Below are 24023 nucleotides of genomic sequence, written 5' to 3' on the forward strand. Positions count from 1 at the left end.
AATAAATGAAAACAGAAAGGCTATGATGAAAGATAAGAGGGGGATGTTTGAGTGGGAACAAGAGATGGGGGAAGAAGACTGTGGAGAGGAAGCAGTTATGTATGGAGAGGAGCCTAAATGGTGTAGGAGAAGTTACAGGTGTGTGTATGTATGGGTGGGTAGATGGATGGATGGTTGGATAGACAGATAGGTGGTTGGATTTATGTATCAGTGGAAGGATGGGCAGATGGATGGGTAAATAAGTGGTTACATGGATGAGTATGGATCAGGTATATGGGTGGGTGGATAAGTGAATGGACAGATGAAAGGTTGGATGTTTAAGTTTGCTCATAGAGAGTCTGTGTAACCCCTCTTTTCCTCCTCCCCCACAGCTGTATTTGCATGCTCTGATGACCCTCCCTCGCTTCTCTAATACAACGGTTGCCCCTGTCCCTGGTGCCACAATAGGGCTGGTGCTGCTGTCACTGGCCTTTGCTGTGGGCCTCCCAGGCAATGCCTTCGTCCTGTGGAGCTCCACAGTGCTGACACGCCGGAACAGTGTTCCAGCATTGCTGGTGACTCATCTTGCACTGGCTGACGTGGCTACCCTGCTTACTGCCCCTGTCTACCTCCGTTTCCTCAGCACTGGGCGCTGGGACTTGGGCCTCGCAGCCTGCCAGGGCTGCCACTATATCTGTGCCGTTGCCATGTATGCCAGCGTCTTCCTAATCGTCCTCATGAGCCTTCACCGCTGCCTGGCTGTCTCCCGACCCACATTGGCCTTGGCAGGCCGCTCCACTCGGGTAGCCCATGGCACTGTGGCTGCCGTATGGGCCATGGCCTTCCTCCTCGCTGTGCCCACCATTACTTTCCGAAAGGTGTCTGGTGAGGCTCCAAGGGAGCGATGTCAGCGGGCACACAATAGCACAGGCTGGCTGGTCTTCCACAACCTCCTGGAGACAGTGGCAGGGTGGGCACTGCCCATGGCCACCATCGCTGCTGGCTATGGGATCCTGCTCTGGCGACTCCGGCATACCAGATTCCGGAGGAAGGGCCGTACCCAGCGTCTGGTGGTGCTGGTGGTGGTTGCCTTTGCTGCTTCCTGGGGACCGTATCATGCTGTTAACCTGCTGGAGGTGGCTGGTGAGCTCCGTGGCACACAGGGCTTGTGTGGAGCTGCTGCAGTTGCCCGCCCCCCTCTCACAGCCCTAGCCTTCTTCAGCAGTGCAGTCAACCCCCTACTCTATGCCTGTGCTGGCCGGGGGCTGCTTCGCACTGCTGGTGCCACCTTCATGGCCAGGCTCTTCGAGGGAACAGCTTCAGAGATTGGCAGTAGACGCACAGGCACAGGAAGGGCCACTCGACGCACAGGTGAGCCCCAAACAGAGGCAGAGATCGGCAAGGAAGATGACACAACAGTCAATGCAGAATGACTGGGGAAGGCATGGGGCATGTGCAGATGGACATGCAGAGTGGAATGGCTTGGAATAGATTAATGTGAACATGGCTGCCACCCACCAACTCAAACATCCACACACACTTCCATCTACCAGTCCATCCATCCACCCATCCACTCACCCATCTACCCATCCAGCTATTTATCCATCCATCCACACGTCTACCTATCCATCCATCAACCCTTCTATCTGTCCATCCATACATCCAGTTGCCTATCCACCCATCCACACACCCATCCAGTCTTGTCCCTCCTTACCCCTTTGTCACGTACCTGGTGACATTGGGAGGAAGGGGTGCACACCAGCTTCTCATTGCTCTGCAGGGACTCAGTTGTGCCAATAGCACCTAGTGCTACACAAACAGAGCCGCCTGAGGCATGGTAGGAGAGGCAGAAGGTATGAGGACTCTGCTCCATTAAAGGCCACCCTGGGATGCCAAGGTGTTGCTGCTGTCTGTGGGATGGGTGTAATGGGTGGGTGGATGAATGGATGGAGGGGTGTGCAGGAGAAAATCTATCTCTTGCCATACCTAGTGAAGTGGTTTGCTGAAAGTCCAATAGCTGAGGCAGCAGGCAGACAAACTGTTGTTTGAAGCTGCACACCTAAGTTTTCAGGAACCTGAGCATGGCCATGATACAAAGCCATGTGCATGTGCATCATTTAGGTACCTGGTAGAGCCAGTTTTCCTGGGGAAAATACAATCAGCAGAGATGTAAGCCGTCATCATGTTGGGCCAGGGCAGCATGGCATGTTTAGATGCCAAAGGATTACCTTCATGGCCACTGTGTCTTAGGACACCAGGGTTCTTCATCCCTGCCTGCACTCAGCACTCTCTCCAGCTCTGAGTCCTCTTTCTGCTGAAATTTTCCACCTCTTTCCCCTTGTTTCCTGCTGAGGCCATGCGAGGGTGGGGCAAGGAGAGGGATGKGACATCAAGTGGTTACAGCTGCAGCTGTAGAGAGGAAGGGAGCACCAAAAGGGAGACATGAGTCCCCCACATGCCAGGGTGAGGGACTATGGGTTGAGTTGGAGGTGCCTGGAAGAGGCTGCAAATCCTGAGAAGGTGTTGGGGGAACTGGGAGGGAATGGGTACACTGGGATGGGGGGGTAACTGAGAGAATCTGGAGGGGGAACTGGAAGGGATGGAAGAGGCACTGAGAAAGGACAGAGGGCAGTGAGAGGATGTAGGTGGGCAGCTGGGAGATCTGAGGGGCACTGGGATCAGATGGAGAGACTGGAGGATCCTAGGTCACTGGGAGGCAACAGGCTGAGAAAAGAGGTGGAGGGAAGGAGAGAGAGAGAGAGACAAAGGAGGGAGAAGAGGTGGTTCTCAAGGGTGAAGAGATGCGAAAGAGAGGCGGTGAGCCAGAGAATGGGTGAGAATGAGGTGGATGAGGGAAGGAGGCTATGGGGAGAAGTGTATGGGAAAATGTGGAAGAATATCAAAGAGACAGGCGATGGAAGCTAGCCAGACTATTCAGTGGGAAAAAAGAGCATCAACAAGGCATGTTGACCCATAGTCACATGTGCCCATGTGGCGCTACACCTGGGCTTTAAATCAAGAATAGTGATGACTTCAATATGCTTACTGCGCCTATGTATAGTACATAAAACCCTCATGTAGTGCACTCCCCAACATTCCTCACCATTGACTGACACTCAGCAATGCCAAGGACTCTCCCACGCCATTTTTGTCTTGATTGGGAAATCACTGGGGAACCCCCATTCAGATGCAGAGATAATAAATGCTCAATATTGGCCACAGTGTGCCTTGTGTTTGTATATCTTTCCCTGCCAGGAGCCCAGGCATTGTCTGCACCTTACGCTTACAAGAAGGTTTTGGAGCAAATGCTGGAGGAGAGGAAGGAATGTTTGTATGGGTGGGTGGACGGATGAATGGTTGGATGGTTAGATGGATGGATAGCTGTATAGATGAGTAGGTGGCTGACTGGCTGGATACATGCATGAATAGAAGTATGTAAGTGGGGATGAGTGCATTCGGTGAGATGGAGAAATGCATGCATGCATTATCTGATGGATGGATGGGTCAATGGATGAGTGGGTGAATGGTTGGATGGGGGGATGGATGGGTGGGTGGATGGATAGAAGGATGGGTGGGTTGTTGAGTGGATTGATAGATGGATTGCATGGGGACTGGAAGAAGGGATGCAGATGGACGGAAGGGTGGATGTATGGATGTTTGTGTGGACAGGTGGAGGGGATAAGTGGCTAAATGTCTGTGTCAGTGGTGCATAGATGCTTGGGTGGATGTGTGGATGGATTTTTTGTGTGGGTGGCTGGTTGGTGGATGGATGAGTGGGTGGGTGTGTGGACAGGTGAGTGACGGGCAGGATGGATAGGTGCATAAATGGATGAGTGAATGGATGGGTGGGTGTGTGAGTGGCTGGTTGAATGGGTAGATGCATGTGTGGAGGATGGGACTGCTGGACTGATATATGGGTGAGTTGATAGAGGGATGTTTGGGTACATGAATGGGTGGGTAGAGGAATGAGCTGGTGGATGGAAGATGGATGATTAGTTGGATGAATGGGCAGATGGTAGATGGATGGTTAAAATGGTCAGATGGATAGATGGATGATGCATGAATGGACAAACGGATGTATTGATGGTGGTTGGCTGGCTGGGCTGATGCATGAGAGAGTGGGTAGATGGATTTATGCRTGCCTGAGTGGATGGATGGTTGAATGGATTTGTGAGTGGGTGGGTGGATGATAGGTGGGCGCATGGGTGTGTGGGTGGAAGGGTGGACGGGTGGATAGATAGGTGAGTAAATGGACAAGTGGGTAGGTAGATGGATTGGTAGGTGGTTGGATTGTTGGAGGGGTGGATTGCTGGGAGGATGGTTGGAAGGATTGGTGGGTATGGATGGGAGATGGATGGAGCTTTGAGTGAATGTGTAAATGGATGTTTGAGTGAATGAATGGGTGAATTAATGAGTCAGTGGATGAGTGGGGTCAATGTGTGGATGAATGGATAGGCAGTCAATGGATGGGTGGGTGGATTGTTGTGTAAATGAATAGATGGATGGATGGATAGGTGGATATATTGTGGGTGGGTGGGTGGATGAATGGGTGGCTGATTGGATGTGTGGTTTAGTGAATGTGTGGGTTGGGAGAATAGAAGGGGATGGATGAGGGCCTTGATGAATGTTGGTCAGTGGGTGGATGTTTGGGTGTATGTGGCTGGATGGGTGGCTGGATGGGTGTTTCAATAGATGAAAGGGTGGGTAGATGGATGGGTGCATGGATTTGTATATGGATGAATGGATAGATTGATGAGTTGTTGACTTGGGGGCAGATCAATGGATGGGCTCAAGCATGGGTGAGCAGATGGAAATGTACAGGGATGGATGGACTGATTGGTGGTTGCATGAACTGTTATATAGGTGGAGGGGTGTATGATAGATAAGGAGGTGAAAGTGTATGGAGTGGGATGAGCTGGTGGATGGCTAGATGGATGGATGGATGGATGAATGTGTACACAAAAAATATATCCTCAAAATACACTCTTGCTGTGGCTGCTCCTACTTGTGCCAGTGCAGGGAAAACCATTCTGAAACTTCATAGGACAAGAAGCTCCTGTCCTTTGAAAAAGCTTCCTGAGTGTCCCAGTGGTTACTTTTTCCTTTCTATTTCAAGCTGATTGAGTTTTGCATGACTCCATATAAGATCTTTGGCAGTGGAAAGAGATTTTCATGGTTTAGTTGACTCAGTCATCCCACAATAGGTTTTAAAGACCATTTGGGGCCTTTAGAGGACTCAGRTATCTAGGAGGGAACCTTAAAGCCTGCTGGAGGGCTGGGCCTTGGCAGAACACAACTCAGCACAAGAGCTTATGTCATGAGAAGGCAACACTCATGTCTTCTAACTTCTTTAAGTGATTTCTCCCAAGTACACTCTGGATAGTCAAGGGAGTCTAGTAAGTAATTTCTACAACCTTAATGTAGTCACCTTCCTCTTGTCAGATGTACCACTCTCTAGACCCCATTGACTTTTAATTATTTTCATTTAATGGCACTGGCACTTTTGTAAAAAAAGATTTGAACTAACCATCTGCTTAGAAGTATCTTTTGGCACTGAAAATGCTCTAGCATGTTGTGTCATGACTACATTTAGGTAGGGGTCTCACAGATGATAGGAACGCCTCAGGAGATCTCTTGCAGAAGATCAAAACTAGGCAGGAGTTCTCCTCCTCCTCCTCCTCCTCCTCCTCCTCCTCCTCCTCCTCTTCACACTTAATTATTTCTCATGCTACAGGTGATAGGCCTAAATATGGAGGTGGGGGGTGTCACAGTCATGTAAAACAGAGTAAGGCTGTCCTCAGTGACTGCACAATCCATTGATGGGTGTTTTAAGTATACAACTGTGCCTGAGCTGTAGAGGAGAGTCATCACTCCAAGGTGTGAGGAGTAAGTGGAAGAGGCCTTGCATCTGCCCAGAACTGAGGATATTTTTTGAATTGCCCCTGATAATCTAGTCAAAACTCACTGCTCAAGCACAGTCACCTAGAGCACAATTGCACAAGATTGCTTCCAGGCAGGTTTGGAATATCTCCAGACAAGGAGACTCCACAGCCTCTCTGGACAACCTATTCCGGTGTTCTGTTACCCTCACAGTAAAGAAGTTTTTCCTCATATTCAGGTGGAGCTTCCAGTTTATGGCTGTTGCTTCCTGTCTTGTCACATGGTACTCTTGAAGAGTCCTGCCCCATCCTCTTGACACCCTCCCTTAAGGTATGTGTAGACATTGATAAGATCCCCTCCCAGGCTTCTCTTCTCCAGGCTAAACAGGCCCAGCTCTAGCAGCCTTCCCTCATAGGGCAGATGCTCCAGTTCTCTGATCAACTTTGTAGCCCTATGCTCGACTCTCTCCAGTAGCTCCATGTCTCTCCTGTCCCAGGGAGCCCAGAACTGGACACAGTACCCGAGATGTGGCCTCTCCAGGGCTGAGGAGAGGGGCAGGATCACCTCCCTTGACCTGCTGCTAACACTCTTTCTAATGCACCCCAAGATATTAGTGCAAGGAGACACTGTAAGATCACCTTATATCTGTATTGTTTACTTAACATGGCTGAACTCCATTTGGAAATAGAATATACTTCCATCTGCAAAAGAGTCCAAGGACCTTGAAGATTGCACAGGACATTTTAACAAGACTGAAAACTAACTATTTATTTAGAAGTCTCATGCTTTCAGGGTCCTTCTTATGCAAGAAATCAAGGAATCAAGGCACTCAAGCAATTTTCAATGCATCCAAGGAGGAAGATAATTAAAGATTGGCCATGTACCATATACTTACCCACTCACTAGAAAGAACATTATTAGAAACAAAAATTCCCTTGCTTAGTCTATCTATCTCTCTGAAAGCTGCCACACGGCAGAGAATTACAATGAAAACAAAACAAAACATAACCCCCCCCCCAAAAAAAAAAATTAAGAAAAGATTTGCTAATCCCATTAAGTTATTATATTTTTTCAGTACTTTTTCAATACTCGTCTTGGATGGATGGAATGACTTCCCTTAAGAACATTTAAAGTTACATTCATGTGTTACTTAAGCTTAAGCAGTTTATTTTATTTTGATTTTTTTCTTCATCATCTGAGATTTTGACTGCCTTTCAGAGCATTTCAAGCCCTTTCTGCTTTTGTAAAATTTAAGAACTTTAAGGCACTTCATCTCTATATTTTTTCTTTTTTTTTCTTTTCTACTTCATAACTATGCTAGGGCTAGGGATACAGCTAGGGCTGCTAGTAGCTAGTAGCTAGGACTACTATCTGTTTCTCAAGTGTTTTTGGATTAGCTTTATCAGCAAGACAATCTGCATTTATACACAGCTTGGAATTCTTCCACTTTAATATTCAGTTTCTCCCTCTCTTTTTGTTACTCTTTTAGCACTTCCTTCTTCTTCTGTACTTCCTTCTTGAGAGCAGTCCATCTCATCTGCATCAGCTTTAGCTTGCACTTCAAAGATTCAGCATTCTGTTGGTGGAGATTTTAGTAGCCAGCTGAGTTAAGGGGATTTTTACATCCCAAGTATATCTTGCATTTACTAATTTTAAAATTTTAAAATGATGAAAGTATAGTAAAATTGAAAATAGCAAATTGACTGCCACTTCTTTTCCCTTTCCCATTTGCTCTTTTTACTAGCTCTTTCAATTCTGCAACCTTTTTATCAGATTTGGAGATGATTTTATCCACAATACACTCCCACTGCCAGTTGACATTCAGATTCACRATCACCACCAAAAGTCCTAAGGGAATTTAAGTGAGGTGGATGCAAGAAGAGACCCACACAAAAAAACACCAACGCCAACAACATAATCCTCCACACAAAATAAAAACAGGAGTTGGATTTACTCCTCTCCTTTTTTTCATCCTTCCCACCAGCAGATGGGAAGTTCTACAGACTCTGTGATATTGAATAGTCCTTTCACTGATCTTAAGCTAGTAGGAAAGAAAAAAAAAAGATTGAAGACAAATCTGCTTTGTTAGCTGAAATGGAAAATTTGATTCAAAGGTTATTTTGCTTCATAAAACCATCCTTAATTAGGTGAGAGGAGCCACACTACGGGATTAACCCTGGCTCAACTTCACACTCTTTGGCTATCTGACTGAAATCAACAGGCTCTTCAGCCTCCTCTTCATTGTCCACTCCCAGAATTTTAGCATTCAAGTCCTCTCCAATATGGCACAACCATGTAGCCTTGGGTCAGACTGCTGAATAAACAGCTAAATTGTGATAAAGAACCATGAGAAGTCTCATGCAAAGGCTCTACCCATGACCCTCTGTACACTGCAGGGGGCTGCCAGCTCGTGACAGATATTGGTACATTCCCTGTGCATGAGCAGCTTTCTCATCTGTCCGGTTCCACTAACACTGCCATGAGCTGAGCATGTACATTTAACTCACACCCCATTCCTGCCCTGTGGCCATCTGCAGAGGATCTCCCCAACTGCGAGAGCACCAGATTGATGATGTTTGCATCTCAAATATTCATGCCAGAACCTCACTATAGGCAATATGGTTTGGCAGGCCCTCCTCCCACATGAACCCTCTCATCTATCTGGGTGTGTTCACTGAGAAAAGGGGAAATTGAAGTGGAAGGATTTGTCAATCTTTACTTGACTGAGACAGAGGTTGTGATAGCAGGGTGCTTCCCCCTACATAAGTAGGGGGGAATTCAGCAATGGGGTTATTACAGATTGCTAGTCAAGCATCTGAGTTTTGCTGCAATCTYTTGAGACTTCCTTCTGTTAGCCACTGGCCCTTGCTGGGTCCTCCTCCACTACTGTCTCTGCAAACAGATTCATTTCCTTCTTCCTAAGGGTACCTTTTGCACTCTGTGCTTCACTATTCATCCTGATTGATCTTCTTGGCTCTCCAACAGTCAAGTGTAGGTTATCAATGGCTTCTGTAATGGTGTCTTAGGAGAAAGGAAGGGACTTCTGTCAAGTCACATTGAGCTCACAAGCCTTGGCAACATGTTCTTCCTCTCTGTCGACAGAGAAAGCATGCAAAAGTGTCTCCCAACTCACTGTTGGAGGGAAACACAACTCAGTTCACATAGTTCAAGCTAAATCAAGAACACAGTGATATATTGATTTATAAGTGATATGTGAATAATGGTCAATCAGCAAATTATATATTCAGGATTAATATCAGCAATAAACCAAATAAACCACAGTGCTAGACACTTACAGGATGTCAATATACACCTAAAAAATTCTAGACTAACCGTCTATATCTAATCTCTGAAAGTTCTCATTGTCCCTGTGCAGAGTTACAGGCACATGCTCAGACTTCTTAATTCCTTTCATGATGAGTAATTAAAGTCATGGAGACATTATGACAATGCTTCATAGGAGGAAACTGCATTAATCCCAGAACAGCTGGGTTGTTTGTAGTGGAAGAAATGTAGTGCTATGCAGCAATGAAATGCAAAAGGACTCCTGATATAGCTACAGAGGGGGCCAGAGATATAAATTATATTTTCACTATTTCTRTTTCACTAATTCTGTTTCACTGTTTCATTAATTCTATTCAATATTTGGGTTTGATCATTTTAAGGGGAAAAACAATCTAATATTAATATCTCCTCCATCACACTGTACTTCCTCCACAAAGTATTTTATATCATCTGATCCTAAAGACTGTAAGACTGACTGTAGCTGAGTGGAAATGCTTCAGTTGATTCCAGCTTAAGGATTTGGTCCTTATCCAACAGTATTTCACCTATATGAAAGAACCCAGACATCTGAGCTTGAGATCAGGGAAGTGGAAGGTGATTCTGATATCTGGGTTTTCTGGGAGATCAGGGACACCATTTCAGATGGTGAAAATATCAGGCAGAATGCAATTAATTGCATTACTGGATACACTGGTAAATACGTAGATGGATGGGTTTGTGGATGAATGGATGGATGAGTGGTTGGACATATTGTTACATGTATTGATTGATGGATGCATGCATTAGTTGATGGATGGATGGATAAATGAATGGGTTGGTTGGTTGATAGATGTGTTGGTAGGTAGATGAATGGGTTGATGTATGAACAGATTGCTGGATAGAATAGCTGTCTGATGGATTAGTGAATGCATGGATAGATTTGTAAATGAATGGATGGATGTGCTGATGGATGGACTGACTGGCAGATGGGTGCGTGGGTGGTTGAATGGTTGATAATATGGATGAGCTGGTGGATGGATGAGTCAGTGGATGGATACATGAATAGATTTCATATATCCATATAGGTTAATAGATAAACAATCTCCCCCCCCACACACATAGAAGGTTATTGGATTCTCTCAATAGAGCAGTGAACAAGATGTTAGCTGGAAAATTGGTCAATCAAAGGAATGGACAGAGAGTGCAAGGAGCTCTACAATGATTGGAAAGTGGAGGGAATGTTTGCTGTTACCCTTATCCTCCCCACTAGACCCCAAGCTATCAAGCACTGGAACAGGTTGCCCAGAGAGGTTGTTGAGTCTCCTTATCTGGAAATATTSAAAACTTGCCTGGGCACGATCCTGTCTAACATGCTCTAGGTGACTGTGCTTGAGCAAGAGGGTTGGACTGGGTGATCTCCAGAGGTCCCTTCCAGACTCAACCATTCTGTGATTCTGTAATACATGGAAATGCCTGTTTCCCCTAGGAATTATTCACGAGGTATGGTGACATTCACCAGGGCAATGTCCTCTAATGTTTAGAGTGATTGAGCTTAATTGAGTTGCCCCTTCCTTAAGCCCCCAGATGGTGCCTCTCACCCAGTTCCTCTTCCCATTGTGGTTTTGCTGACTCTTACATAAGTGTTTCCTGTTCAGTTGTGTAGAGGGGAAGTCACACTCAGTGGTTAGAACTATTGCCAGAGGGACTGGGGCAGAGAAACACCCTGGAGAGGAGAGGGGACCTGGTCCTTGCAAAGATCCCAGGAGAGAAGACGTGAGTCCTAGGTGTGTGAGGGACAATGGACCTGAGGCTGGGGGGGAGGAAGGGTACTTGTGGAAGGAGGAGAACTGGGGCTTGATGGAARTATATGCAGGGGGAACTAAGGGCTGAGAACACTGCATAAGGYTGGAGAAATGACTGAAAAAAGTAGGGAGTATGAGAAGGGGCTGTATGATTTGAGCTTCTCCCAAGGCTGTCCTAACCCCATATTCTGTTAGCTTGCCCAGCAGTGCCCTAACAACTTACGAGGTTTAAGGAAATCCCAAGGGGAGCTCCTACCTCCTCCTTCCTAAATATTTGCAATTAGCTCTGGGCAATTAAGGGAGAGCCCACAGCTAAGGTTCAGATATGATCTAGGTTTACTTGGTTGTGTGGAGTGGATCAGGGTGTCCTGAAAGCTAGTTCCCTTGAAGATAGGGGGTAATAGAGTGGGGGCAGTGGTGTGGGGTGGATTATGGTACCTGGCTGCCTTGGCTCCCTGGAGGGTGTGTGTGTTTGTGAGCTAGAGCAGAGGAATCCTGCATGTCTGGGTCACCAAGGGCCAATGGAATGTATGTGGTATAGCAAAGGGAGCTTGTGTGTATGGTCCCCTGGGAAGTGGTCAAGTGTGTGGTGCAGAAGGGATACCTGGGTCCTCTGGGAAGCAGTGGGGTGTTCCCAGAAGCCCCAGGAATCTGGAAGCCCCTTAAAACTCTGTTCTCAGGTTGCCTTGGTCATGAGATCTCTGTGGTTGATGCTGGCTCTAGCCCTGTCCCTGCTGATGTCTGTGGGTGCTCAGGAGACCCGCTACCAGAAGTTCTTGCGGCAGCATGTGGACTACCCCATGACATCAGGGCTTGCTGGGGCCCGTTATTGCAATACCCTGCTGATGCGACGTGCGATTAATGGCCCTGGGAGACCCTGCAAGCCTGTCAACACTTTTGTGCATGCTCCAGCTCAACAGCTGTTAGCAGTATGTGCCCACCAGCCTGATGGGCTCCATGTCACCGCGGGGACCCTGCCAGTCACAGCCTGCCGCTTGACTGGGGGGAACGTACGCCCACCCTGCACCTACCGTATCAGTCAGCTCAACCATCAGGTCCAGGTGGCCTGTCAGAATGGGCGCCCTGTGCATCTGCATCGCACCTTCTAGCAAGGCATGGATAGGGAAGGCCTGATCCCTCTGAATGTCCCTTACTCTCGAGGGTGCTTCTTACCTCCTGGGGCTGCCACACACACCCCTGTGCTAACTTAACCCTGTGGGCCACCCTTGATCTAATTGTGCTTGTCAATGAAGGTGACCAAACCCCCTGAGTCCCTCAATGCCCCTAGCCTCACTCTAACCCCTTGACAACCCCCAAAACCTTTGGACAGTCTCTAACTCCCTTGGGCTGCCTCTAATCACCCTAGGTCACTCCTAGCACCTACAGGCTAATCCTAACCACTTGGCAACCCCTAAGCCCCCAGGGACAATTGCATTCAGATATGTCAATCCTTTCTTTGCAGCTTTTACTTTATTCAAGGAAAAAAGAATGAGTGCTTCATAGATAACATTAGCAGATAACACCACATTTAAAGATCCATTAAAATTACCCTAAAATATACATGCACAAAGCTTAAAAGACAATTAGCACGTGAATTAGTTGTGCCTGATCACTGCATACTCCAGTCAGCCTGATTAGTGTAATTAAAGTTACTACATAGGAGTTCCCATCATGTGCATTGCTGGGTGTCCCTGGGCTGGTTGATTCCTATTGAGGTCCCCCGAGGTGCCTTCAAAGAAGCGGGCAAGGAAGTTGGCCCCAGAGGACTGAATAAGGTGTCCTGCAGCAAAGGCATAGAGAATGGGGTTGAGGCTGCTGCTGAGGAAGGCCAAAGCAGTGGCCCCAGCCCGGGCACCCTTCCAGGCCTGGCCCAGGCTCTCAGCTGCCTGGCCTGTGGCCACACTGGAGCTGACCTGCAGGACATTGACCACATGGTAGGGCAACCACAGAGCAGCAAAACAGAGCACCACAGCAGCAACCACCCTCCCCGTGTGACTGCCGCGGCGCCACGGCCGACCTCGCAGCCTCACCAGGATGGCAGCATAACTGCCAGCAATAATGGTGAAGGGCAGCACAAAGGCCACAGATGTCTCCAAGACAAGGTGGAAGACAGCTGCAGCAGGATGGCCATGACATGGCTCACAGAGCTGGCCTGGTGCAGCTGGATCTGGTACCACATGGCGGTAGACTAGTGCTGGCAAGGCCAAGATGGCAGCCCCCAGCCATGTGGCCACCAAGGCCTTGGTGGCCACAGTCTTCCTCCGCAGAGTGAGGGAGAGGAATGGCTGGTAGACAGCCAAGCAGCGGTCAAGGCTGAGAAGGGTGATGATGAAAACACTGGCATACATGGAGAGGCCACAGATGTAGTAGAGAGTCTTGCAGGCCACCTCACCAAGGAGCCAAGACCGAGCAGCAAGGAAGAGCACAAAGAAGGGTGCGAGGAGGAGAACAGTGCCATCGGCCAGGGCCAGGTTGAGCACTAGCACAGCGGTGACAGAGCGGCACCCAGGCTGTGTCCACCGCAGCAGGCTCCAGGCCACAAAGAGATTTCCTGGTAGCCCCAGGAGGGTGGCAGCCCCAAGGAGGATGGCACCTGCCACACGGGAAGCTGGTAAGGATAGCAGTGTGCTGTTACCGGAGATGAAGAGGCACTGGGCAGTTGAGGGAGGCAACTGGGAGGCACTGTGGGGGGGAAGCAATGGGTGAGGAGGGCTACCACATAGCCTCACTCCCACTTCATAGCACTGCTCTATCCCAGTAGCCTCACTCCAACCCTATCACTGTGCTTACAACCCTTACCTCATTTCCACCCCACAGCCCCACTCACACTACATAGCCCCACTCATACCTTCTAGACCAATCCCTGACCACAGCCTCACTCTCACTGCTTGGCCTCACTCCCACGCAGATATCTCACTCCAACATCAAAGCAAACCAACAAGGCTAATGAATAACCACACCAACCAATGTCAACACCCAAAGAACACCCTACTCCATCCATAGCCATCCTAGAGCCCCATTTCCACTTTATAGCCCAGTCTCTCATTATAGCCCAGGCCCAGTCCCCACCCATAGTCTCACTCCCACCCTACAGCCCCATTCCTGCCTCATAAACTCCTCCCACATCATAGACTAATCACACCTCCTATGCACAGTCTCACTCAATGCCAAATTTCCACCTCATATAGCCCCATTTCTACCTCAAAGTCCCTCACTCTCTAGTCCTGCTCCAGCCTTGTTGCCCCACCCCTTGGCACACTCCTATCTCAAAGCCTTACTCCCATCTCCAAGGATACTCCAGTCACAAAGCTCACTCCTACCCCATAGGCAAGTCCCCTGCCATAGTCTGTTCTAATCCCATAGTCCACTACCACCCCATAGCACCACTATCAGCTATAGCCCCACTCCCACCTCACAGCACAGTCCCAATCTGGAGCCCCACTTCTGCCTTAGATCCCAGGCTCCCATTCCATAGCCCAGTGCCACCATATAGTCTAACTGCACTCCATACTCTCAGTCCCACCCTATACCCCCCTCCCACTGTATAACCCAAAGCCTCACAATAGAGGCCCAGTCCAGTCCTGTAGTCTTACTCCATCTGATAGTTTCAGATAGTTTCAATCCTGCTATATAATCCAATCTCTCTCCAAAACGCTCTCCCTCTGTAACTCTTCTCCCACTCCATAACCTACCACTGCCAAGCTTCACTTCCTCCCCATAACATATCTCCTACCTGAGAGCGATTTCACACTTCATATCCCTGCTTCCATCACAGAGCCCTACTCCCATATTGCAAACCCACTCCGCTCTAGAGGTCCACTCCCACCCTATAACCCCACTCCAACCTTGCAGCCCAAACCTATTACAAAGTCTAATGTCACTCCACGCACTCACTCCCACATCATAGGTTCACTTTATTTCTAGAGCCCCACTCCAAACTCCATAGTTACAGTCCCATCCTATATCCTCAATCCCCCTTATACCGCAAGCATACCCTATAGTCTCAGTCATATTACATAACCTCACTCTCAGTCCATAGCCCCGTTTGTACCCTAGAGCGCCACTTCCACCCCATAACTCCAATTCAGCCATATAACAAAATGCCAAATCCACAGCCTAACTTCTACCCTATAGCAAAATTCTCAATTCATGGCCCACTTCAACTGCATAGCCCTACTCTCACCTCATAAAAAAAAAAATCCTAGCCCATAGGTCCACTGCCAATCTGTATCTGGCTCCCATACCATAGATCCCCTGCTACCACATCACCTAATGCCTACCCCATAGCCCACACCGGTATACATCCATTCCCACCCCAAGTCAACCGCTTCATAGACTGATGCCTAACCCACAGCTCCTTTCTTCATGCCATAGACCACTGTCTACTCCATATACCACTTCCGCGTCATAGTCAAACACCTGATCCATGGTTCTAATTCAGTTCCATAGACATTCAACTCCCACAGCCCATTACTCACCCCAAAGCTGACTCTAAGCTCATAGTCTAGTGACCACCTTACCCTACTCCTAACCCATTGTTAAGAACCCCATCATTGCCCAATGTCCTTTCCATAACTGCACTCCTACCTCCCAGTCCTGTTCCCAAGCCATAACTCACTTCCACCTTGTAGTCCAACAATTACTCTATAGCCCTGCTTCAAACCCACAGCCCAACCTCACTCCACAGTCCCACCCAACTCATTGCCCAATGAATACTTTCTAGATCCACTTCTACACAATAGCCTCTCTCCCATTCCTCTATAACCTCTATAATTCATCCCTGCTTCTTATCTGAAAAACTATTCCTTAGTTCAACCTGCTCCATGTTTCTAAAGGTAATTTATAGCCCTGATATATCTATCTGGTAATACCACTCCCATCCCACTACCCAACACCTAACCCATAGCCCCAWCTCCACTTTATAGTCTCAATGACACGCTACAATCAAACACTTTTACCATAACCCAGTTCCATACTATAGTCTCGCTTCTGCCACAAATCCCAGCAACCACTCTGTAGCCTAGCCCCAGACCTATAACCTTATATCCACTCCATAATCTCATATTCACCCAGTAGCACACCCATAGACACATTTCTACACTGTATCACCAATGTCATTCCACAGCCCAAAGCCCACTGTTAACATATGGTTAAAGCTTTGACCTTTCACCCTACTCTCAACATTATATGCAAAGCCTCAGTCCCTCTTGCTCACCCCATAGCTCCACTCTTATCTCATAATCACAATGCGACCCTATAGCCCAGTGCTTAGCCATACACTCATTCCTGCTCTGTACTGCATTCCCACCTCATAGCCTTACTCCCATAACATACATTGCTGCCACTTCATAGCTCCACTCAAAATACATAAGCCAAAATGCACCCCGTAGTTTGAATCCCATTCCATAACACAAGATCTGAATCTTAGTCTCACTGGCAATTTGTATCTCACTCCCAATCTATACACTCAGTCCCAAATCATAACATACTCCCCTTTTCAGCCTCAGAGATGCCCCAAAACTCATTTCCATCCCATAGCCTTACTCACATCCCAGCACTTAAAGACTGTCCCATAGCATCTGTCCTATTCTGTAACTGCATTGCAACTCAGTAGTATACAACTCATCCTACAGCCTGATGCCTTCCATATAGCCTCACTGTCACTCCATTGTTCATTTGTGTTTGGTAGTCCAACACCTATTCCATAACCTCACTCTCATCCCATAGACCAATCACAAAGGATGACCAATGCCTAACCCCATACTCCACTCTCATGCTTAGGGTTAAGATTGGGCCCTGCATAGCACAGTATGTACCTTAGAGCCCAGTGCATACCCCATAGCCTCAGTCGAACCCCATAGCCTACTAAAAGTCCATATCCCAATGCTGAACACATTGTTTCACTTCAGTCTCATAGTTCCACTCATGCATCATAGTCAAATACCCATCCACAGTACCACTCCCACCCTATAGTCCGAAGCCCACTTCAAATTCCCACACCTATAACATGGACCTATTACCACCCAGCTGCCACAGTACCACCAAACAAGTCACTCAAACCACAATGAAGTCCCACTCAATAGCCTTCTCTAGTCCCATGTCCCTCCTCTGTCATCATAGCCAAACATACACTCTATAGTGCCACTTCCAAACCATAACCCCTTCCCATGTCATAGCCCACTTCTCCATGACACAAAGCCTAAACTATATCCCCACTCCAACCCATAACCTCACTTCCACCTTGGAGCACAATGCCTACCTGATAATCACAGTCTCTTCCCATAGACTCACTCACACCACATATAGCCAAATTCTACACCAATTCACCCAATTGAATTCACCCAATACCCCTTCTCCTAACACCTACCCCCAAGTCCCATTCTTACCTCATAACCCAAAGAAAACCCATATTACTTCATTCTTATTCCATAACCTATCACTTGCCCCCCTCCCCAAACCAACACTATAGCCTAACAGCCACCCCATATCCCTACTACCATCCCATAGCCCACTCCTACCTTGTAGCATAACATCTGGCCTATTGCCTTTTTCCCATCCCGTAGGCCAAGGACAACCCCATAGAACAACATACACTGCATAGTCCCACTCCTACCACATAACCCCAATTCCACTACCAGCTCCATACTCACCTCATAGCCCCCATGTCTGCCCTGTACTCCATCACCTCAGATCAGACTGTGTCCTCTTTCTTTACTCTCTTTCCCTTGTGTCTTCCAAAGATGGGGGACAAAAACCCCAAGAGCTGAGTAATAAGGTTGGGGCAAACACATTGGATTAGGARGGACACATATTTCCTCCCCCTTCATCAATGCTTTTTCTTTCTTCCTCTGTCCTCGGCTCCCATAGGGATGAGGGCCCAAGCGGAAGAGAGTGGAGGGGAAGGAAGGACAACTGCAAGGTAGTGATAAAGTGGAAGAAGGTTGAAGGGGACAGTTCTTGGGATAGAACCATTTATCTCATTCCCAYATCCTGCAACACCAGATACTCTCAGTGTCTCCCCCTACTTAATCCCCGCACCCCCATATCCCATCTCTGTAGCCTGTCATACCCTTAAAGGCCCCCATATCCTTGCTACCACCTGTATCTTGAACCTACTCCCATATCCTCCAGCTCCATACACTTCCATACCCTGCCAGTATCCCATCACTACAGCCCCCATGTTTATCCCACAGCTCCCTCCTATATTATTTCCCACAGCCAACCCTACGGCATGTAATGTTTGCACAGCCTTCCCCGCACCCACAGTGCCCCACATTCACTCCTCATAATCCTGCCATTATCCTCATAGTTCCACATATTCCATTCCTAGTGACTCAGATGTCATCTCTGTATTTCCATATGCCCCCAGCCCCACATTTCTCCACTATGTCCTGTATCTTCTTCCCACTACCCCCATATAGCACCATCCCCTATCTTATTCCCACAGATTCCCATATCACCATATCCCCTGTATCTCATCACCTAACCCCACCTTGTAGTATTCTTTTCCACAGGCCCCTATATCACCACAAACCCTATATACCATCCACAGTCCCTATATCACATTACTACAGCTTCCCATAACCCTGAAGTCCATCCATATCTCATGCCACAGACACTATACTCCCAAAGTGCCCAATATACTTCTACTGAGTTGATACCTTATCACAAATCCAATACTCCAACCCCCATGTTTCCACAGCCTCCATATTCCATCCACACAGCTCCCCAGATCTCATACATATAGCCCTCCAAAATGCCATATCCCATCTGCACATATTCTATAAGCACACAGTGCCAGCCTCATAGAACCCCATGTCCCCATAGTGTCCCATATACTCTTCCCACAGTCCTCCTTATACCTGCACTGTTCCACATACTTCTGAATTGCCCTCTATGTCCCCGCTATCATCCATTTTCCCCTAGTCTTTCCCATCTCTAGCATCTTCACTGCTATCTCAGAGAATCCATGCATTGGCACTCTCCCCAACAATCCCTTACTCCATCTGCCATGGCTCTCCAGAAACTTGCTGTACCTCCTAGGTAGCACTGCCCAACACCAAAGGCAGGGGCAATCCCAAGCAGGAAGGAAACATAGTGACATTAGTTTAATGGTACACAAAAAGACTTGGTTTTGATTGATGATTCTCCTTCTACCTGCTTTCTTCTCTTCCTTTCTCTCTTCCCCCACACTCCTCCATTGCCTTTCTAACTTGCTATTCCTTTCTTCCCATCCTTGTGTCCTTCTTTTGATCCAAGCATACCATTCCTTCCTCATCACTCTTTCATTCGTTCGTTCACTGTCATTCTTCATCCTTTGATTTTTCATTCATATCCTTGTTTTCCTCCTTTTCTTTCATTCATTCTCACTTTTTTCTATATTTTTTATTTTTTTTCATTTCTCATTCTCTCCTCTTCTCTTTCTTTTGCTGATGTCCTCTTTCTCTCTCACACTTCTTACCACCATTGTCTCCTTATTCCCACTTCTTTCCCATGTAAAATAATAACCCTTTTCTATGCTCTCTCCCACTTCCTTTCTCCCAGGAAACAGTTCTTGATTTATCCGACAGCCTGAGTCTGATACAACTGCATATCAGCCTTTCTGGATGTGGTCTATGTGGAGAGTGGTCTTGAGGGAYTGGAAGTGCCCAACATGTCTTCTTTCACTCATCCTGCTCATACTTATGATGCTGAGTGCTTAGCTAGGGTTGCAGAGTGGACAGGGATCTACAAGATGTTTGGGAAGTTCTAGTGAATCTGCTTCCAGATTAGGGAATGGGGWATCTGTGGGAAGGAGAGACAGAAAGAGAGGTGTGTTCCAGGAAGGAATAATGTAGGCTGTTTCCCCCTTCACCAACATCTGGAAGAAGAGGAGGATGAGGCCATTGATGGTGAAGAAGCAGCCACCCACAATCAAGAAACATAAAAGAAGGAAGCAATTGTTTCCTGCAAGGGGAAAGGATGGGCTGGATGAAAGTGTGGATAGTTTTAATACATGCTTATGGTGGGAAGGATGTGACCTCTTTCTTTCTCTTTCTGTCCTCATCTCTCTTTCCATTTCTCTGTCCCTTCTTCATTCATCCTTTTTAGTTCCTGAGGGCAGAACACCCAAGGATTCTCCCAACTTGTTCCTGTGTGCAGAAGGCATTGACTGTTTTTAGAGACATGACTTAGAAAGTTAAAGAGAGGATGATGAGACATGGAGTTGGAAGAATGGAGAGAGGCATGGTTGGATTAGTTGGTGGCTGGAAAGATAGCTGGGATGATGGAGGAATTGAAGGAGAGAGGAATGGGTGGGTGGAAGACCAGTTGGGCTAGTTCATGTTTGGAAGGATGGATGATTGGACAGACAGACCAGCTGCTAAATGAAAAGATGGAGGAATTAGCTAGTTCGTAGATGGATGAATAGGTGATGGAATGGGCTAGTTTTAGGATAAATGGAGGGACACAGAGAGGGGATAATGAAATGGACTACTTAGTGGATGGATGGATAGATGTGCAAATGGATAGATGGGTCAGTGGATGAATGGGTGGCCAGCTCACCTCTCTTGTTGCTATTAATATTGACCTTCCTGGCTTGGCTTGTGAGGGAGGGGATTCACCTTCCATGTATCTTTTATTCATACTTGCAGATAAAGTTTCCTCTGTGTTGGAAACCAGCATGCAGAAAGTGGAGGACCATGGCATTCTTCAAAATGTCTTCTCTCTCAGATTTGTTGTTCTCAGAGCTCACCTTCCTGGGAGAAATTCTCCCCCCATCCCTGTAGAAGTGAAACCTCTGCTTGATGGAATTTTCAGGGGTCCTGCAGATGATCCTTAGGAGATCTCCCTTCATCATCTCTCCAAGGGGAGAATCCACGATCAGCAATGGTTGGGGRAGAGGATGTGAACAAGGAAGGGAAATAAAGAATGGGGATGTAGGAATAAGGAGAACAAAAATGGATCTCCAAGTGTTTACTTTTCCACTGTGTGCAGTAACCTTTTATGAGGAGAAACTGCAAGAGCTGGGCCTGTTTAGCCTGGAGAAGAGAAGATTGAGAGGGGATCTTATTGATGTCTGCAAATACCTGAAGGGAGGGTGTCAAGGGAATGGGACCAAACTCCTTTCAGTGGTGTTATGAGACAGGACAAGAGGCAGCAGGTACAAACTGAAATATAGGATGTTCCGCCTGAATATAAGGAAGTGCTTCTTTCTTGTGAGGGTGACAGAGCACTGGAACAGATTGCCCAGAGAGGTTGCRGATTCTCCTTCTCTGGAGGTATTCCAAACCTGGCTGGATGCGACCCTGTCTAACATGCTCTAGGTGACCCTGCTTGAGCAGGATGGGGTTGGATTAGATGATCTCCAGAGCTCCCTTCCAAACTCAACCATTCTGTGATTCTGTGAAACCTTCAGATTGTAACCTTCCTACCATGATAGAAAAAGTGGTTCCAGCCAGCTTGACTAGATGGCATCCCCCTTCAACTTCATGCTCATCCCAGTCAGATAGCTACTCCACCAGRTATCCTATAGGCTATAGGGCAACTGTATGGATTGGACTTATCTCTGGGGCCTGTCACTCGTATACTGCTCACATCAGTGGCAACTGAGTGTCATACTGGGTGAGTATATCTGGTATCCATTATGGCATATGACTTTTCAGGAGGGAGAAAGCAGAGAGAGATAGAGAAAGAAAATCCTATTGCTCATCCTCAATATTGATCATCAGTTTTTCACTGGGTGAGACCTGAAAGACCTCTGGGCTTTCTAAAGGGTATAGCTGCAAAAATGTTGCTGTCTATGCCACATCTGAGAGAGGGTGAACTTGTGGGTGTAGCTGTTCCTCCAGCTAAACTCTGACAATGCCCAGTTGGCCTCACCAAAAAGTTGGTACAACTGGTGCGCACCAGCATAACAGTGTCTCCAAGGAAATACTCCTTTGCCTGAAGAATCAAGAGAGAGAGAGCAGGGGCTACAACTGAGTTCACTAGTGGATAGAGAAGAAGACAGGTAGGGCTTCAATGAAGGGACAAAGATGAGGTGAAATGGGCTGAAGAAGCGAGGAGTAACTCCACAGGAGAGATGGAAATTAGCTTTTGTTTCAAAGAATAAGATATCAAAATCATAAATAGAATTTAATTAAATGGAAGTTTCTCTAGGCTGTGACTCATTTTGTCTCTATGTGAGTCAGCAACAGCTGGTCAGCCACTGCCTTGGACTGTTATCTGGCAGTGTAGGAAAAGAAGCTGAGGGCAAACAAGGGGCAAGTGGTTGTCTGGCTCTTCCTATGCATTTCTCAGGGGTGTTAATGGCCCTTTTCAGGTCCTGTAGTGATACGGAGGCAAGAAGGAAGGACAGAGAAGACTGCCAAAATCATCCCCTCCAAGGATTTCACTTATTACTATTGATTCTTCAACTAGGTGTAGATTCTGGGACCTTTAAGCAAAACTTGCAGCTCACATCACTCCAGGTCCAGCCATACCCTGAATTTAAAGCTCTGTGAATATGCTAGACAGAGTGTCTTCATCTTTCTCTGACCCCTGGATGCACTAGGAGTGTCCCACAGTGGGACGCAATGGGGCAAAGGAAACAATTAAACCTTCCTCCACTCCAGACAAACAGAAATGTCTTTTCAAGTGAGGTTTTCTAACAGGAATCATCACTTTCTGAAAATATAAAATGAGAGGGTGGTGAAAAAGCAAAGGGTGAAGGCTCATACCCATCTGCAGTAGTCATGTAGAAACCACAATGCCCACACTTCTAACGCCACAAAAATATCATCTTCCTGCACTCAAACTGGGAGCATCCAATATAGGAAGGGAAGGACCGAGGAATGTTCTCGTGCTCAAGGGGTTTCCAGAGGGAGAGAGCATGAACCACTCATCACAGAAGTGGGTTTAATTCAGGTGGGATTTCACTGAAGTGAGATAAATCAAAAGCCCTAACAATTAATTTCATTAGTGGGTTCTTTTTGGCGTACTGGGAAGGGGAGAGAGGCTGAGGACTTCCCAGGTGATCACATCAATGTGTCCCAAAGCCCTGGATCTGGACTAGTGATCCTGGGGTYGTGTGCCCCAGGTAGTTCAGTCTCTCTGTAAGGACACCCTCTCCCAACCCACAGGATCCCCAGAGGTATTACCTTCCTTATAGGCCATCTGGTGGGGCAGGAGCTACTTAGTGGCTGGAGGGGTAGGAGCTACTTAGGGGCTGGAGGAGAGTAAGAGAGAGAAGAATTAAGTGCAGCAGTGTGGAGACAGATGAGTGTGGAGAAGAGGGAAAAGGGGGATTGTTTGGAGAGAGGATATAACAGGAGAAAGGAGGGAAGGAAAGGTAAGGGTAAAACAGGAGAGGGGAGGGCATRGTGGGGCAGGGAGGAGGAAGAACCAGAGAACACAAGAAGACAGAAATAGAGAGAAAGATGAAGGAGAGGAGGAAAGACAGGACTGGAAGTCAGAAGAGAGAGAGAAAGAAGAGGTGAGGGCAGAACAAGAAAGATGAAGAGAGGAACAGAATGCAGAAGGCAGAAGGAGAAGGGATAGAGACAAAGAAAAAGGAAAGAACTGAGAAGAGAAGGGAAGGGAAGAGAGAAGAAAAAATAGGAGAAAGATACACAAAAGAAGAAGAAGAAGAAACAGTGCAAGGCAAGGAGACCAGTACTCACTGCGGAACATCACGAAGGGGAAGATTAACATGCCACCATGGCCCAGCAGGTGGTCATAGCTCTATACTGGACTATCCAGGCGAGTAACTTACTGTTTGGTCACTCTGTCCTTCCCTCTCCATCCATCTGACTTGAGTTAGGTGGTCACGAGGGGCAGAGAGAGGAAATGCTGCATGATTAAACATATGTCGCCAGCCACAGCTGGAGACAGGGGGAAATTACACCCTGGATACTGCACATATTCAGAGGCGTGTGGCAGACTGAGGCAATGTCTTGCCTTCTCTCCTTCCTTCCTCCTTTCCAGAGGCATGTTCCTATTGTTTTGGCTTTGGCAGTCACATTGGTTCGGTAGGCACTTTGCTCAGATACAWTATCAGGGTTGCTGTAGACGTGGTTTTCACATTTTTAGTGATATTTTCCTCCTCATATGCTCTGGATCATTTTGGGGCATTGTCTT

The 24023-nt window shown here is 47.3% G+C and overlaps 4 protein-coding genes across 5 annotated transcripts; 2 read left to right on the forward strand and 2 right to left on the reverse strand.

The window, feature by feature from the left end:
- The first annotated feature begins 389 nt into the window (after positions 1-389).
- LOC146587821 (leukotriene B4 receptor 1-like) lies at positions 390-1485 on the forward strand. Its single transcript, XM_085318948.1, has one exon. It carries the CDS (start codon positions 390-392, stop codon positions 1410-1412), a length of 1023 nt encoding a protein of 340 aa, XP_085175074.1. The 3' UTR covers positions 1413-1485.
- A 9336-nt stretch (positions 1486-10821) lies between these two features.
- Positions 10822-12594, forward strand: LOC146587822 (ribonuclease CL2-like). 2 transcript variants are annotated; one of them, XM_085318942.1, is made up of 2 exons: positions 10822-10907; positions 11606-12594. In XM_085318942.1, the coding sequence occupies exon 2, from the start codon at positions 11618-11620 to the stop codon at positions 12032-12034; it is 417 nt and encodes a 138-aa protein (XP_085175068.1). In that variant the 5' UTR covers positions 10822-10907; positions 11606-11617; the 3' UTR covers positions 12035-12594. The 2 variants fall into 2 exon arrangements, with proteins under 2 accessions (XP_085175068.1, XP_085175069.1); XM_085318943.1 differs by having other exon boundaries at positions 10829-10896.
- Positions 12482-15353, reverse strand: LTB4R2 (leukotriene B4 receptor 2). Its single transcript, XM_085318949.1, has 2 exons — positions 15278-15353; positions 12482-13518 (listed from the first exon to the last, which is right to left on the reverse strand). Exons 1-2 carry the CDS (start codon positions 15351-15353, stop codon positions 12578-12580), a joined length of 1017 nt encoding a protein of 338 aa, XP_085175075.1. The 3' UTR covers positions 12482-12577.
- Positions 15354-19693: 4340 nt separating this feature from the next.
- Positions 19694-22385, reverse strand: LOC146587824 (uncharacterized). The gene is given in 5 exon segments (XM_085318947.1): positions 19694-19709; positions 19784-19871; positions 20469-20890; positions 21701-21892; positions 22366-22385. Coding segments are annotated over 5 exon segments (738 nt in total).
- Positions 22386-24023: the final 1638 nt, after the last annotated feature.

Source organism: Rhea americana, unplaced genomic scaffold, assembly GCF_003343005.1.
Source record: "Rhea americana isolate MKP2758 unplaced genomic scaffold, rheAme1 scaffold_564, whole genome shotgun sequence".
NCBI classification, from domain to species: domain Eukaryota; kingdom Metazoa; phylum Chordata; class Aves; order Rheiformes; family Rheidae; genus Rhea; species Rhea americana.